This window comes from Erinaceus europaeus, chromosome 4 (assembly GCF_950295315.1).
Source record: "Erinaceus europaeus chromosome 4, mEriEur2.1, whole genome shotgun sequence".
NCBI classification, from domain to species: Eukaryota; Metazoa; Chordata; class Mammalia; order Eulipotyphla; family Erinaceidae; genus Erinaceus; species Erinaceus europaeus.
The window spans coordinates 26290927-26305610 of NC_080165.1; the positions used below are offsets into that span (position 1 = coordinate 26290927).

Sequence of the window (14684 nt, forward strand, 5' to 3'; positions counted from 1 at the left end):
AGCCCAGGGCCCAGTACATGCTGAGTGACCCCTCATCTGGTCCTCCTACGCAGGGGGGGGGGGTGTCCAGGTCACAGGGGCAGCTTTTACAGGGAGGGCTGTCTGGAGGGCCCCAAGGACCTGTCCCAACAGGCCTCTGGGACATGGTCCTTTGGGTAGAGTGTTCTGTCCTGGAGTCTGTCCGCCCCCCAAAGCCTGCAATACCAGTGAACTGAGGCACATGCTGACACAGAGACGCTCACACGTGAGATCAACTGTTTATTGATTTTCCTAAAATACTATACATTTAAAGAAACTCTTAAATTGAAAGCACTTGACAATTTTTGGTAAATCTGTAGCCAAGGAATGAGGACTGATGCTGGTAAGTCTTCACGACAAACAGGGACGCACGCCCACCTTCCAAGCAAGACACAAGAGCTAGCTCACAGCAAACGCCAAATCCGTGTGTGGTCTGTGACGTGACCGAGTCACACGGGGCTCCCCTGGTGCAGCTTCTGGCCCAGCATGGCCAAGGGTGCTCAGAAGAGACCCCTGGCTGCAGGGTGGGATCCAGCTCTTGTCTGCTCATGAGAAGTGGAAGAAATGGAACATGTAACTGCTGGGAGGACACGGGAGTTTGTACAGTGCTCTGCTACGGGGAGGACTCGGGCTACCTAGAAGCTGACTCGCTGGTGGTGAGGACAGGCATCCTTACAGCAGGCTTCACGTCAAAGGCCCCAGCTCAGGGTCCCAAGCCAGGGACAACCGCCCACCCACCTGTCAGGCCCGTGCCTCATGGTCATGGTCTTCAAGCAGTTTACAAAATGAAACCCACTGTCAGAAGCATTAAATCTCGTTAGAACAGTAGACGAGCTCTTTAGATTCTCTGAATATCAAATAATATATACAGATATACATGAGACATGACATCTAACACAAAGCATCTTCGACTACAGATGCATCCACTTGAAAAGTTAGTCTTCTTTAACCTTCCGAATCACTGATAAAATAGGTAATTTGCAAGAGGAAGGCTTTAAGCATAAACAGAGTGAAAATAGCTTTTAAATATGGCGACTTTTGTGACTACCAGACATGCCCACTCCTGAGGCCCACTCCTGGGCCTCACATGTGCAGAGCAGGCAGAAGCGCAGCCACAGTGCCCCCGTCTTCCTGATGCCCCTGTGCCACGCAGCCCACCATGCAGCTCAGAAACCGAGTGCTCCCTTGAGGGGGCGCGCAATGATCTCTGCCATAATTTAAGCAGCAATGGATGGAAGAACAGGGAGATATAAAAAAATATAACTGTACATAGCCTTTAAATTAAAAACCTAAATAGCTTCACTTGGGACATAGCATGTGCGTTTGTTCAATCAGGTTGTGAGTGATGGGCTGGTTAGAGAAAGGAATCAGTGAGACAAGAATCAGTGTCCCCCACCATTGACTTGGAGAAGAGGAAAGACAAGGTCGATACATAGGTCCATGATAAGCCAGTGCACACGGCGAGTGGGGCGGGGAGCCTGTTGTACTGCATCTCCTGTGCTCAGCTCCCTCCGTCTGCGCTGCGGACAGAGTGCTGAGTCCCAGGTGGAAAGGCCAGCTCGCCTGCCTTCAAGAGACACCAGGAAGCCAAGAGCAACGGAACCATCATCTTTTGCAGGGAAAGGAGTGGGTGCCCATGCAGTTGGGGGGAGGCTCCCACTGCCTAGGCCATGGCTAAGGGGGCTCCTGGGATGGTGGCCTCCATCCCTCTGCCAGCCAGCCCACAGTCCGCAGTCCGTCACTGGATGTCCTCCACGTAATTGGCTGGGTACAGGCCAATCTTCCCGCTGTCTAAGCGCCCTTTGCACCAACCCTGCTCATCCTCATCCTCTATCTTGGTCAGCTCGTCCCCTGCAAGACAAAATGACCATTTTTTGGTTTTGGTGAACAGATGGGTCAGAGAGTCATCCTCATAGTTTTGCTTTTCTTTCCTCTAAGATTTACTAATGGCTAAGAGATAGCATTCAGAGCACTGCTCAGCTCTGGGACATGAGGTTCTGGAGATGGAAAGTTGGTGGGGGGGTCTCAGACATGCAAGTCCTGTGCTCCACCACTAAGCTATCACTTTACCCCCACCTTCCCATCCAACTCCCACTCCCAGTTCTCAGAATCTCTAACTGCCAAGTGTCAGGCTAGTTCTCTACCATTCTACATTTTAAGCTGTCTTTTTGGTCACACAGACCTTTAGAAAACTAAAGACACATAGAGCACCCTTAACCACAATGGCCCCCAGAGACCATATAGCTGGCTGGTGCCTTCCTGCCTGGGCCAGCCCAGGACCACAGTCACAGAGCCTGGACCCCACTCTCACGGCCCTCTGCTGGCCTCCTCTGGCTCTGGCTCCAACCAGCTCTTGCTGTCAGTGTCTAGCAGCCTGCATGTCTTCACTTCATCTGTGTGTATACTGCAGGCTGCAGGAGAGACAGGACCAGATTTTCTCCCCAGCAGCTAGCTCAGGGCATTGTCCTGACTGGAGGAAATGAAGCCCTCCTGGCACTGAGATGGGGACTACCAGACTCTGGGACTTCCCTACGCTTTGCATCAGCACAGTCTGGTTTATCTTTTTTTGTTGTTGTTATTCAAACAAGAAGGAACCCCTTGGTAGAGGAGAAATGATGGACCAAGCCCTGGCTCCTCAAGGAGATGAGTGGGGACATGGAGCAAGGCTGTGTGCAGGGCTGTGCTGGGGGAGCTCGTGGGCCTGCTGTGCTGTCCAGGGTGTGCAGAGCAGGACAGAGACAGGACCAACCGAGGAGCTGCCTGATGGCTGTGATACTGCTACCAGGGGCCAGTGAAAGGTGTCAGTCCAGGCAGGCCTTGTCTGTTGTTCAGTTTGCAGCTTTGTGGTTCTCACTAGTGTTCCGGTCATTTTTTAGGCTCATTGCAGTTTTTCCTTAGCAACCAGGCCTTAGAGCAATGCTTCCCTCACTGTGGCAGCAAGATCAAGAAGATGTCTGTGGAGGTAACACTTGAGACTACTGTGCCCCAGAAACGCTATGTCCATATCCCAAAGCCCTTGGTCTTGGACTGAGGGAACCTAGGCAAACTGGCCTGTCCTGGGGGTCTGGTTTACCCCTCTGTGGACAGGACACTATGAGGTTGGACTGAGCTCTGGAATAAGGATGAACCCTGGGCCACTCCCCAACACACTATGTGCTCAGTAAACACAAGACCAGAGCCTTCCACAGGAGAGGGTCTTCCTCCTGTACTGTGACAGATGGGCACAGGGCCACCTGTCAGCACCAGCTCCCGGTCCTCTGGGAGTCTGACGTGGTCACATCAGTGATGCTGCAGGGTAAGTGGCACCAGTGGTGAACCTCTAGCTCCTCCCCTGTGCCTGGTGCTTCTCACAGAATGCCACATCCCTAGTGCCCGTGGACACTTGGCACCGTGGCAACTTGTCAAGATCACAGACACAGAGACCCGGAGACATGGTGAGCACCAACACGCACTGTGGACAGAAGGATGCAGCACTGAGCAGGGACTGAGTCAGGGAAAATGAAAAACAACGCAGAGTCAAAATGAAGAGCTTTTAGGCTAACGGGTTGGTAATTCGAAACATCTCAATCACTCTGCTTTTCACTCACAGCTGGAAAAAGCATTTTAAATCTAAAAAACTGTTTCTAAATCCAGTCAGGGACACTGAGAAGAAATTAGAAATTACAACTAGCTGGGGAGGTAGCTCAGTGGGTAGAGCACAGGACACATTACTGAAGCCTCAGGTTTGATCCCTGGCACCACATGTGCTGGAGCAGTGCTGAGTTCGCCCTCTCTCTCATAAAGTCAAATAAAACTTTTAAAAAACTGAAAATCAACAAAGTGGGGAGACACAACCTCAACCAAAGATATCAGCAGCATGGACAAAAATTTAAAGGCACATATAAAACCCTCTCCAAACGCCCAGGAGCAGCCTGTGACTGGCAGCCAACACGGTCAAGTGTGTAGGGACGTCTGGCTGGCTTGAACACAGGTGGCCCGAGGGCACAGCACCCCAGCCCTCTCCCGTGTCCTCTAAAAGTCAGGGGGCAGCTGGCAGAAGCTGATGCCAGGCTTTTTCCAGAGGAGCAGTCTAGGTGAGGGGCACACTTCCGCCTACCCCGGTTAAGTATTGGCCCAGAAATCCCACTTGGAGGGGTGGTGACAGAACCAGTAACTTTTGGAGAGGGAAGTCATCTCTCTTTGGGCCTGCTGTGGCCCTTGGCTACTTAAGTCTCTTTAAGCTGGCTCTAAGATGGAGCCATGGGATGTCAGTGGGGAGCCCACATACCAGCCTTGAAGCTCAGCTCGTCACACTCCTGCCCTTCATAGTCATAAAGGGCCCGGACCCGCACTTCCATCCCTGATGTGGCGTCCTCATCGAACGGATTTGAGTCCCCGTTGGCATCCGTGGAGGAGAACGGGTTGTTAGACTCATCATCTGACCAGTCGGTGGGGTAGCTCTGTGTCTTCTCATAGCTGCTCACACTGCAAGAAAGGGGGATACCCGGGACCCTGAGCATGGGGCTGCCAGAGGCATGAGGCCCTGCCTAGAGCCTTGGCCCCCACAGTGGAGGCCACGGAAGCCCCGGAGCCAAGGACTCCTCCATCAGGAGCACAGCCCTCAGCCTCACAGCCAGTCAGACTCCTGCGGGGGCAGAGACAGGGAGGGTGGAGAGGTTGCCCACACCTGTGTCCCACAGAGGCCGGCCTGGACTGCTTCAGCAGGGCCACTGGCCTGTCTTCCGGTGGTGGTGGTAGTGCTGGGGCCTTGACGAGGGTTAACAGGACAGAGAAAAAGCAACCACAGATTGTTAGCTGGTGCCCTCCCCGCTGAGAAAGAGAGAAGCAAGAGATAGTCCACCAGCGGCAGCCAGCCAGCTCCTGCAGGCCTCATGCTTGGCTTTGAGTGTCAAAGGGGTGAGACCTTGGGCCGAGAGAGAGAGGAGAGAGACGAGAGAGCAAGCAAGGTGAAGACCAGAAGGTAACGTGTGTTCACCAACTTTTTGGCCTTAATGTCTTCCTTCTCACTGACGATGCTCCCTGTGTCGTCCTCGTCCTCAAAGGGGTTGTAGCTGGACAGTGACTGCGCTGACCGTGCGGGGTTGCTCGGGATACTAAGGTCACTATGGGGAGAGAGACAGCTTTCAGGGGACCTCAGCTTAGTGGCCTGCTTTTGTGGGCCTATCCCACAGCCAGCTGCAGGATCACAAGACCAAGATGCAAAGGGGCAAACATGGCTTCCTACAGGCTGGGAGTCACAAAATGCCAGTGCATTTTAGCAAAATGCTGTCAATGCACTTGGCTGTCAAACGCCCTGAAAGCATCCACGAGAAAACATGGTTTCCATCTTCTCTCCCTGCATCTGGATGCAAACTCTTAGCAGGAGTCCTGGGACAAAGACAGGCTGACTCTGAAGTTCATGGGCTACTCCACCATCCCTTACCTGGGAGTCACTGACAGGCCAGAGGGTGGTGGTGCTCGGCCTGGGCAGGTGACAGCCTAGGACATGTGGGGCCCACTCAGGAGAGCAGGACAGGGCTCCTGGCGCTCTCCATACCCCACACCATGGCGTAGCCCCACCTCTGGCTACTAGGGTTCCAGTAATCACTTGCTTGGCTCTCCTGAGGGTGAGCTTCCAAAATCAGTGCTAGTCTGATGAACAGCACTTTCTCAGGAGAAAGAAAATTAACTTTGTACTCTAGAGAGAACCCATCCACACAACTCAATTAAATGCCTACTGTGTGCCAGGCCCAGGGGGGGACTAGAGAGAAGGCTGACCCAAATTCAGTCTGAGGGCCAACAGCAGGGATAATGAGACACAGCCACTGCCAGTGCCAAGCACAGAACAAGACCATAAAGAAATAAGGCAGCCCCATGGGGAGGCCAGGCGGTAGCATACCTGGTAGCCCACACATTACTGTGTGCAAGGACCCAGGTTCAAGCCCCCAGTCCCTATCTGCAGGGGAAAGCTTCATGCGTGGTGAAGCAAGGCTATAGGTGTCTCTTTTTCTCAGTCCAGGAGTTGGTACAGTGGACTTAAAAAAAAAAGTTATTTTATTTTATTTATTTTATTTACCAGAGCACTGCTCAGCTCTAGGCTTAAGGTGCTGCGAGGGACTGAACCTGGGACTATCGAGCCTCAGGCATGAGAGTCTCTTTGCATAACCATTATGCTATCTACCCCCACTCAGCATTGGACTTTTAAGCCTGGGATCCTGAGTTCAGTCCCAGGCAACACATGTACCAGAGTGATATCTTTTTTTTTCTCTCTCTCTCTCTCCTCTTTTTTTTTTCTAAAACGTTTAAAAGAATATTTATTTTCCCTTTCTGTTGCCCTTGTTTTTTTAATTGTTGTTGTAGTTACTATTGTTGTTGTTCTTGATGTCGTTGTTGTTGGATAGGACAGAGAGAAATGGAGAGAGGAGGGGAAGACAGAGAGGGGAGAGAATGATAGACACCTGCAGACCTGCTTCACCACCTGTGAAGCAACTCCCCTGCAGGTGGGGAGCCGGGGGCTTGAACCAGGATCCTTGCACTTTAAGCCAGGTGCACTTAATCCGCTGTGCTACCGCCTGACTCCCCCTCTTATCTTTTTTATTAATAAATTAATACATAAAATCTCTTTAAAAAAAGGACAGGTGTCTCTCCTCTCCTTTCAATTTTTGTCTCTATCCAACAAATAAATAAAATTTTAAAAAGAAAGGAAGGCAGGCAGATCTGAAGGCCCTATGCCCCACCATGGAAAGCTGAGCTGACGACCTGGACTAACACGCAGCACCTCTGTGGCCAAGTGGAGGCTGTGTAGGGTGGATGCTCAAAGTACAAATGGGCAGCTTGGTGGAGCTAAGGAAAGGAGGCAACACGATGCCCACTGGGTATCCAGAGGGAATGGATCCGAGTCTGCTCAATGTCTACATCTGAGCCACATGTCACACCACCAGCTCTCTTCCCCACCACATCTTGACACATTCTCCAGCTTTTTTTTTTTAAACTTAAAAAAAAATTTTTTATATTTATTTATTCCCTTTTGTTGCCCTTGTTGTTTTATTGTTGTAGTTATTATTGTTGTTATTGATGTCATTGTTATTGGATAGGACAGAGAGAAATGGAGAGAGGCGGGGAAGACAGAGAGGGGGAGAGAAAGACACCTGCTGACCTGCTTCACTGTTTGTGAAGTGACTCCCCTGCAGGTGGGGAGCCAGGAGCTTGAACCGGGATCCTTATTCTGGTCCTTGCGCTTTGTGCCACATGCGCTTAAACCACTGCGCTACCGCCCGACTCCCTCCAGCTGATTTTCTGAGGGCTGGTGCTAGGCAGCTACATTTGTTAAGAGGCCCTGACCAGCCAAACCCTTACTCCCTAAAACACCCACCCCTTCCTGAGGGTGGTGTCTCTTCCCCCCACCCTCAGTCACACAGGTGCTGGCCTGAACCCAGGTGATGGCCCAGCAGCTGAATGACGGGTCATGTCTGCTCAGGAAGCCGAGGTAGGACTTCAACGCTGGGGCTACAGAAAGACTTGCAGAACTTGAGCTGACCCATCCTGGGAAGGAGATCACCCAGCTGGTGGAGGCCTCAGCCCTGCAGCCACAGCTCTGAGGGGGCCTGGCACCAACACCTGTCTGTGGGGAAATCTGAGGCCCATGAGAGGCCCTGGAGAAAGGCCTTGTCCAGAGCATACTTAAAAGGTTCTAATGGCCTCACTGCCACCTCTTCTAGTCCAACTCAGCTTCAGCAACCAATGAGGTCAGGGACAGCCAATGGCAAGGCTATGGCTTGGAAAGGGTGTTTGCTGTCCTGCCCCCTCCACAAAGCAGGGGTCTGCACATGGCGCAGGGGGACAAGCAGGAACCGAATCATGGGAAGGACGCAGCCAATAGTAACCGCCACCTGTGATGCACACCGCTGGGGACACGTAATGACCAGCACTCAGCACAAGTTCCTCCCCTCATTTGAGGGCTGGAGCACGTGCGTGGCAAAGACACCCTCTAGATCTTTCCGCAGCTCCAGCTCCAGGTGGACAGATGATCCTCCCCAAGGAGGCCCTTGGCTCACTGCCCAGCAGAGCTCTGGTGCCCAGGTACTATCTAGGAAGGTGTTCCTGGGGTTCGCTGCCAGGCCCTGTTGGGGTATCTTCCAGTACGAAGAGTGTCAGCATCTGGCAGAAGGCCCGGAGGCTTCCCCCATGGGATCTAGGCTGTCCTACACCCACCTGCTGGGCTTGTTCTGCAGAGTCTGGTCACCGGTCTGGTTGATGCCAGTCAGGGTGACGCCATCAGCAGCCTTTTTCTTCTCTCTCCTGCTGAGAGTTCGATTTAAGTCTGCAGACCACTCCTGAGAAATGGGCAAAGAGGGACAGAAATTGGAAAGCTCATTAATTGGTGGCTATGTCAATCTAAAATCTGGGCAGGTGAACCAGTCCCCTGCCCTTGGGCTAGTGGTCCTAAGCCTCTCTGCCTTTGCTCTCTGTTCAGTTTCCCAGCAGACCTTGGCCTCCCAACACCCACTGTGCAGGGTGGGGAAGCCTCAGGGGAGCTCTGGAGAGTGGCTCCAGGCTTCTCCAGCCTGTGGAGCTCAACCTGCAAGGCTTGCAGGAGAGGGACCTTCAGGAGGAGACTCTGCCAGCCTGCAAACACTGGACGGCGAGAGGGCTGGGCCTGTCTCGGGTATCCTGTGCTGAGCCCAGGCAGCCTGCTGCCCGGGTTTTCTGTGCCCTCCAGAGTAACCAGCAGAGGGGACCGACCCTACCTGCTTCCAGTTTATGCACGAAAGAGCCTTTGATTCCCAGCAAGGGTGAGAGAGCTGGTTGTGGGGACCTGACTGAGCCTGCAGTGGGGGAAGTAAAACCCTGGGGTGCAAAGAAGCTCAGGGGCTTAGCATGGGGCTGAGCACTCAGGTCCCCGAGGACTGAGGGGTGGAGGTCTTCTTGGCATTCCTTACTTTGGAACACCTCCTTTTACTTCTGAGCAAAAAACTGGGGAGCTAAAGAGCAAAGTGTGCATCTCCCCAAAGAGTAACCATGTTCCCAACATATAAGCAAACTTTCGTGAACTTCATGGGAAACACTGTACGGGGGAAATAGAAGGAAGGGGATTCTGCCTTGACTTTCTAGAAAAGCACCTGAACTCTCCGCCCATTAATGAAACGACTTTAACTGAATCAACACTCGGTGTGCATGAGTCCACAGCTTTGCCTGCCTGTGCTTCTACATTTTTTAAAACATGTCTTTATTGGGGGGTTAATGGTTTACAGTCAACAGTAAAATACAATAGTCTGTACATGTGTAACATCTCTCAGTTTTCCCCATTTCCATTCAGCCCCCAGTAGGGCCTCCTCTGCCGTGGTGTTCCAGGACCTGGACCCTCCCTCTGACCCCAGCTTCTATAATTTCAAGGCTAGAAACCATCTCAGAAAATCAAGTCTAATCTATCAATAGGTTGAATGTAAAAACCAAGGCCCAGAAAAAAAGAAATGACTTGTCCACATGGAGGTGGTGGGAGAGCTAGGCTCCTGACTACAGACACAAGTCACCTATTTGTTTATGAAGTATCTTCCCAAGGTAATGATTCAACTGGAACTTTAGTGCACTAGTGAAATCAGTCTCAACTGCGTGGCTTTCAGAGGTTGATGTGACCACCACTAGGTTAACTGTGTCAAAGGAAGGCCAGGTGTTAACTACTCAGACAACAGAAGCGTGGGCTAAGCTGCTACCACTGCTCCTGACCGGACAGAACCACACAAGATGAGGAGAGAGAGAGGGCGGGGGGTGGGGTGGGGGGGACAGAGAGAGACAGACAGACAGACAGACAGACATCAGTTTTGAAATCCATTATGTTAGCCATAAAATAGAAACTTACTTCATCCTTGTGGCATGGAAAATAAAAAACAAATGATTTCATTAGAGCAAGTCATGCATGAGCCTGTAACAACCACAGTGTGGGAACCACATGCAGGGGCTGATTCCCAGTCTGAGGGATCACAGAGAGAAGGGCCACTTGTGGTCTCTGTCCAGGACACCCTACCTCAGGGAGATAGTCTGGCAGGTTTTTCTGAATCAAAAACACTGTATATATTGTCTGAGATGAGAAGAGCCTTGTATGCAGGTGAGAAGAACCGCACACTGAGGTCACACTCTCCTCTCATGCCAAACCAGAGAAGTGTTGGGCTAGTGTGCCCTTGACTGCTCGCTCTCCCCCTTTCTGTAGGGTGGGGCAAGGAGCAGGCTCCTGTGACTCCCCTCTCCCGCAAAGAGAGAGCTGATGATCAACAACTGACTGTCAAAGTGCTTTTTTTTTTTTTTTTTTTTTTTTTTACTATTAAAGTTCTTTCTTTAGAAAATATTTTTATTTATCTGTTTTTGGATAGAGACGGATAAATTGAAAGGGAAGGGAGGGAGAGATGGAGAGAAACTGAAACCTGAAGCACTGCTTCATCACTCATGAAGCTTCCCCTGCAGGTAAGGACCAGGGGCTTGAACCCAGGTCCTTAAACATTGCAGTGTGTGTGCTCTAAGTGCACCTCTGCCCAGCTCCCACCATTAAAGTTCTTAAAGAGGAAGAACACAACTGACCTTCACTGGGGGCTTCCTACGGCACTTCTATAATGCCTGAAGCCCACCCAGACTCTAAATATGAACTTGGTTTTCAGCGTATCTGAGTGCAAAAGCTGCCTACTGAACAAGCTAACGCCGAGTCCGAATTAGATCCAGAGAGACCGCATGGCTCTGAGCCCCTCCCAGGCCAATGGGTTCACAGGGGAGTCTCCACTCACCTCAAACTGTGGCCAGTTCATGGACATGCCCGGCCCATGGTTGGCCCTGAACCACCGCAGGTCCTCCACAGCGTCGGCAGCTTTGATGCTCTGCTCCAGGTCTCGGTAAATGCCTTTGTAGCTGAGAGAGAGCAAGTGAGACAGAGAGAGAGAGATTGAGAGAGAGAATGAGAGAGAGAGGTGACGAGGCGACTCTTGAGGAAGGCAGGGTAGCCAGTACTCATTCTAGCCCAGTGCCAGACCACAGCAGGCTATCTGCAGCCACACTTAGTTGATTTCACAGACATCTCAGCTGGATAAGCATCTGGCTATGAGGTGCAGAGAAGAGGGACAACCACCATGGCGTGGACATCACAGCTGCAGCTTTCAACAAATCAGCCTTAACCCAAACCAGGTGGCGGTAAGTAGTTATGGTCTATGACAGATAATGCAAAAGGCACCACCAGTCTGTGTGTCCTAGTTAACAGGGTCCAGGTTCAGTCAGGCAAGTTTTGTTCCTTCATGTCCTCCAGAAGAACTTGAAGGTTTGTACTCAGATGTGCAGAGGCTTTGAGTGTCCTGACAAGGCATCTGCCAACTGGGTGGGGAACGTCGTCTGCCACGCAGTTCAAACCAGTTCAGTTTCTTAGGAGCTGAACATGTCAGACAGGAGTAGATCTCACTGTAGGTTCTGCTATCTCCCCTTCTAATCTCTTTTAAAAATTGTCTTTATTTATTTATTGGATAGAGACAGCCAGAAATTGAGAGGAGGAGGGGAGATAGAGGGAGAGAGATCGAGACCTGCATCCCTGCTTCACCACTTGCAAAGCTTTCCTCCTGCAGGTGGGGACTAGGGGCTCAAACCTGGGTCCCTTGTACACTGTGACATGTGCTCAACCAGGTGCACCACCACTCAGCCCCACCCTTCTAATCTCTGTGCACTTGCCCTCTCTGGGTCTCAGTCCTCCTTTACTGAGGGTATATAATACCATCTCAGTTGTGTCTTCCAGAAAACATTTGCTAAGGGCCTAAGGCAGAGAACTTCAGAATGTGACTTTTTTAAAAATTTTTTTTTAGAGGTAACTGAGCTAAAATGAAGCCAGTAGGCTAGACCCTGATCTAAGAACACTTAAAAATTGGGGGGGGGGAGTTGGGGAGATAGCATAGTGGTAATTTAAAAAACTCTCATACCTGAGGCTCAGAGGTCCCTGGGTTCAATCCCCAGCACCACCATAGGCCAGAGCTGAGCGGTGCTCTGGTTGGGGTCTTTCTCTCTCATCATAACAAATCTTTAAAATTAAAAAGAATCATTTGTGACTTAATGGTCTATAGGACTGTTTACAAGGGGTCTGGTTCTATATTACACCATCATTCTGTATCCTCCACTTTCCCCTGCTAACCACCATAGTTCTCACAGAATCTTAGAGAGAGCTTGTGTGAGCTGCCCCCTCTTGCTCTATCACCAGAACACTGCTCAGCTCTGGCTTATGGTGGTGTTGGGGACTGAACCCAGGACTTCAGAGCCTCAGGTCTGAAGTCTTTTGTATAACCATAGGCTATCTCCCCAGGCCTGACTACTGCTAGTTTCTTTCTTTTTCAAGTTCATGTGTTCCGATTATCTATATTACATGAGTGAGTGAGACCATCCTGCTCCAAGTCCTTACCTACTTCACTAAGCATAATCAACTTTCAGTTCCATGCGTTTTTTTAAGGACCCCCCTTTTTGGCGGGAGTAAAAAAGGAAGAAATCTGGGCACAAGACAGATATATTTGGAGCAAAGAAAATGTGAAGATACATAGAAAATGGCCACGAGCCCCACCTGTAGGGAAGTTGCTTCACAGGCAGTGAAGCAGGTCTATCTTTCTCTCCCTGTCTTCCCTTCCTCTCTCCAGTTCTCTCTGTCCTATCCAACAACAGTGACATCAATGATAACTTTAACAATGAAACAAGGACAACAAAAGGGAATAAATAAATACAAAAAAAAAAATTAAAAAAAAAAAAGAAAATGGCCACGAGACAAGAAGAAATGGGTATGTATAAGTCAGAATACCAGGGATTTGACAGTAAGCTCTAGGAACTGGAGTAGGCCAGGAAGACTGTTCCCTTAGAACTGTCAGTGGGAACTTGACTTGGGCCACAACCTGAATCTGGACTTCTGGCCTCCAGAAGGTCGATGTGTATGTATGTATGTATGTATGTATGTATGTATGTATGTATGTATGTATGTATTTGTGGGAGGAGGAGAACCAGAACATTCCCCTGGTACATGCATGGCTTGAGATCAGACCTCATGCTTGAGAGTCCATCATTTACCCACTGCACCACTGCCTGGGCTGCTATTTCTATTGTTTTAAGCCACTGGCTTTTTGTACTTGTTATAGCAGCCGAGGACATTTCCCAGGGTGGCATGCCGGCAAAACAAGGCCACTGAGGATGAGTGCTGGCACCATGGGAGCCTTGCACAGAGGCCCTTCACACAGCCCCAATAACTTAACTGCCCCAGCCTTGATTTCCTCATCAGTAAGAAGGAAATAGAGCCCACCGACTTTATAAGAAAGACTGTCATGAAGATTAATTAAGTGGTGGCATGGTGGCTGCACAGTAAGTGCTACTCTGGTTTCTTATATAAAAGGGAACAATGACAATGTGGTTTCCTGCTGCCTACAGGGCTTGACCTATGACTCACTTGTCACAGCTGTTATAGGGATGATGGATGCCTGTGAGCACAGCCCAGGCCTCCGCCCCGAGGAAGGCACTACAGACTCAAAGATGAGGACAGCGCAGATTACTATGGCTTCAGAGTCCTGATTCAGACCTCGTCTCTGAGGGCCTGTGCTGTCAGAGAGCCCAGGATTACTGCAGCACCTCTGAGTGGGAAGGACTTCACAAAGCATCTCAAAACGAGACCATGTGGGCGCACCAGCCCAGGACGTACTTGAATGGGCTTCCAGACTGATTTTTAAAGTGCTGATTGTGGCCCATCTGAGTTTCGGTCCCAGAACGGTGGTTCCCCCTTTCTCCTGGATCCAGTAAAGTCCTGCCACCTGGTCTCACCATGTGCCAAGAGGACCTCCAGCTCAGGCCAGTGACTCACTGGTACAGGCTGAGCACACAGCTGCAGGCGGGCTCAGCAGAAGGGCTCTCCCTGGGCTTCCGGGCTACAGACACGCAGAGAACCAGCCGACACATTGCCACCCAACTGAGTGTGACTCAAAAGCAACTCCCCACCGGCTTCACTGTGACAAGGTTTACTGCAGACAGGGAACTTACTTGGACACATTGGACAGGTCCAGGTGCTTCTGAACCTCCAGCAGAACTTCCCGGAAAAAGCGTAGCCGCTTCTCCTCAAACTGCTGGCACTGCTCAAATACCTGCTCCATGTTCTCCATGTACTGAGGGGTGGTCTGGTCAAGCTCCTTCAGGGACTTCTCATACTTGTCTTTGGTCTACATGAAAATCCAGACACAAGGTGGAGGGAGATCGGTTTCCACTTGACTGGTTCACTTGGGTCAACTCCCCGTTCCTCACCCAGACTTTGTCCTTTCCAGTCACATCTGAACTCACCGGCATCTAGACTTACTTAGTAGATGACATTAAGCCAGTCACTTTGAGTAGATTTTTTTCCAAATATTTATTTATTTATTTCCTTTTATTGACCTTGTAGTTTTATTGTTGCAGTTATTATTGTTATCGTTGTTGTTAGATATAACAGAGAGAAATGGAGAGAGGAGAGGAAGACAGAGAAGGGAGAGAAAGATAGATATCAGCAGACCTGCTTCACCGCCTGTGAAGCGACTCCCCTGCAGGAGGAGAGCCAGGGGCTCGAACCAGGATCCTTACGCTGGTCCTTGCGCTTTGTGCCACCTATGCTTAAGTCGCTGCGCTACCGCCCGACTCCCACTTTGGGTAGATTTATACAAATAAGCAATCAAGAGCTG

At 50.6% G+C, this 14684-nt stretch overlaps 1 protein-coding gene across 4 annotated transcripts in view; it reads right to left on the reverse strand.

Moving 5' to 3' along the window:
- Positions 1-245: 245 nt before the first annotated feature.
- The window catches only part of PACSIN2 (protein kinase C and casein kinase substrate in neurons 2), a 121993-nt gene continuing 107554 nt past the window's right edge, over positions 246-14684 (reverse strand). For 3 of the 4 annotated variants that reach the window (XM_060189093.1, XM_007523446.3, XM_060189092.1), the window contains 6 exons: positions 14017-14192; positions 10767-10887; positions 8209-8330; positions 4998-5120; positions 4286-4482; positions 246-1869 (listed from right to left, as the gene is read on the reverse strand). In XM_060189093.1, the coding sequence (XP_060045076.1) occupies positions 1757-1869; positions 4286-4482; positions 4998-5120; positions 8209-8330; positions 10767-10887; positions 14017-14192 (852 nt within the window). In that variant the 3' untranslated portion in view covers positions 246-1756. The remainder of the gene's footprint in view (positions 1870-4285; positions 4483-4997; positions 5121-8208; positions 8331-10766; positions 10888-14016; positions 14193-14684) is intronic. The other variant, XM_016188310.2, reaches the window with a different exon arrangement.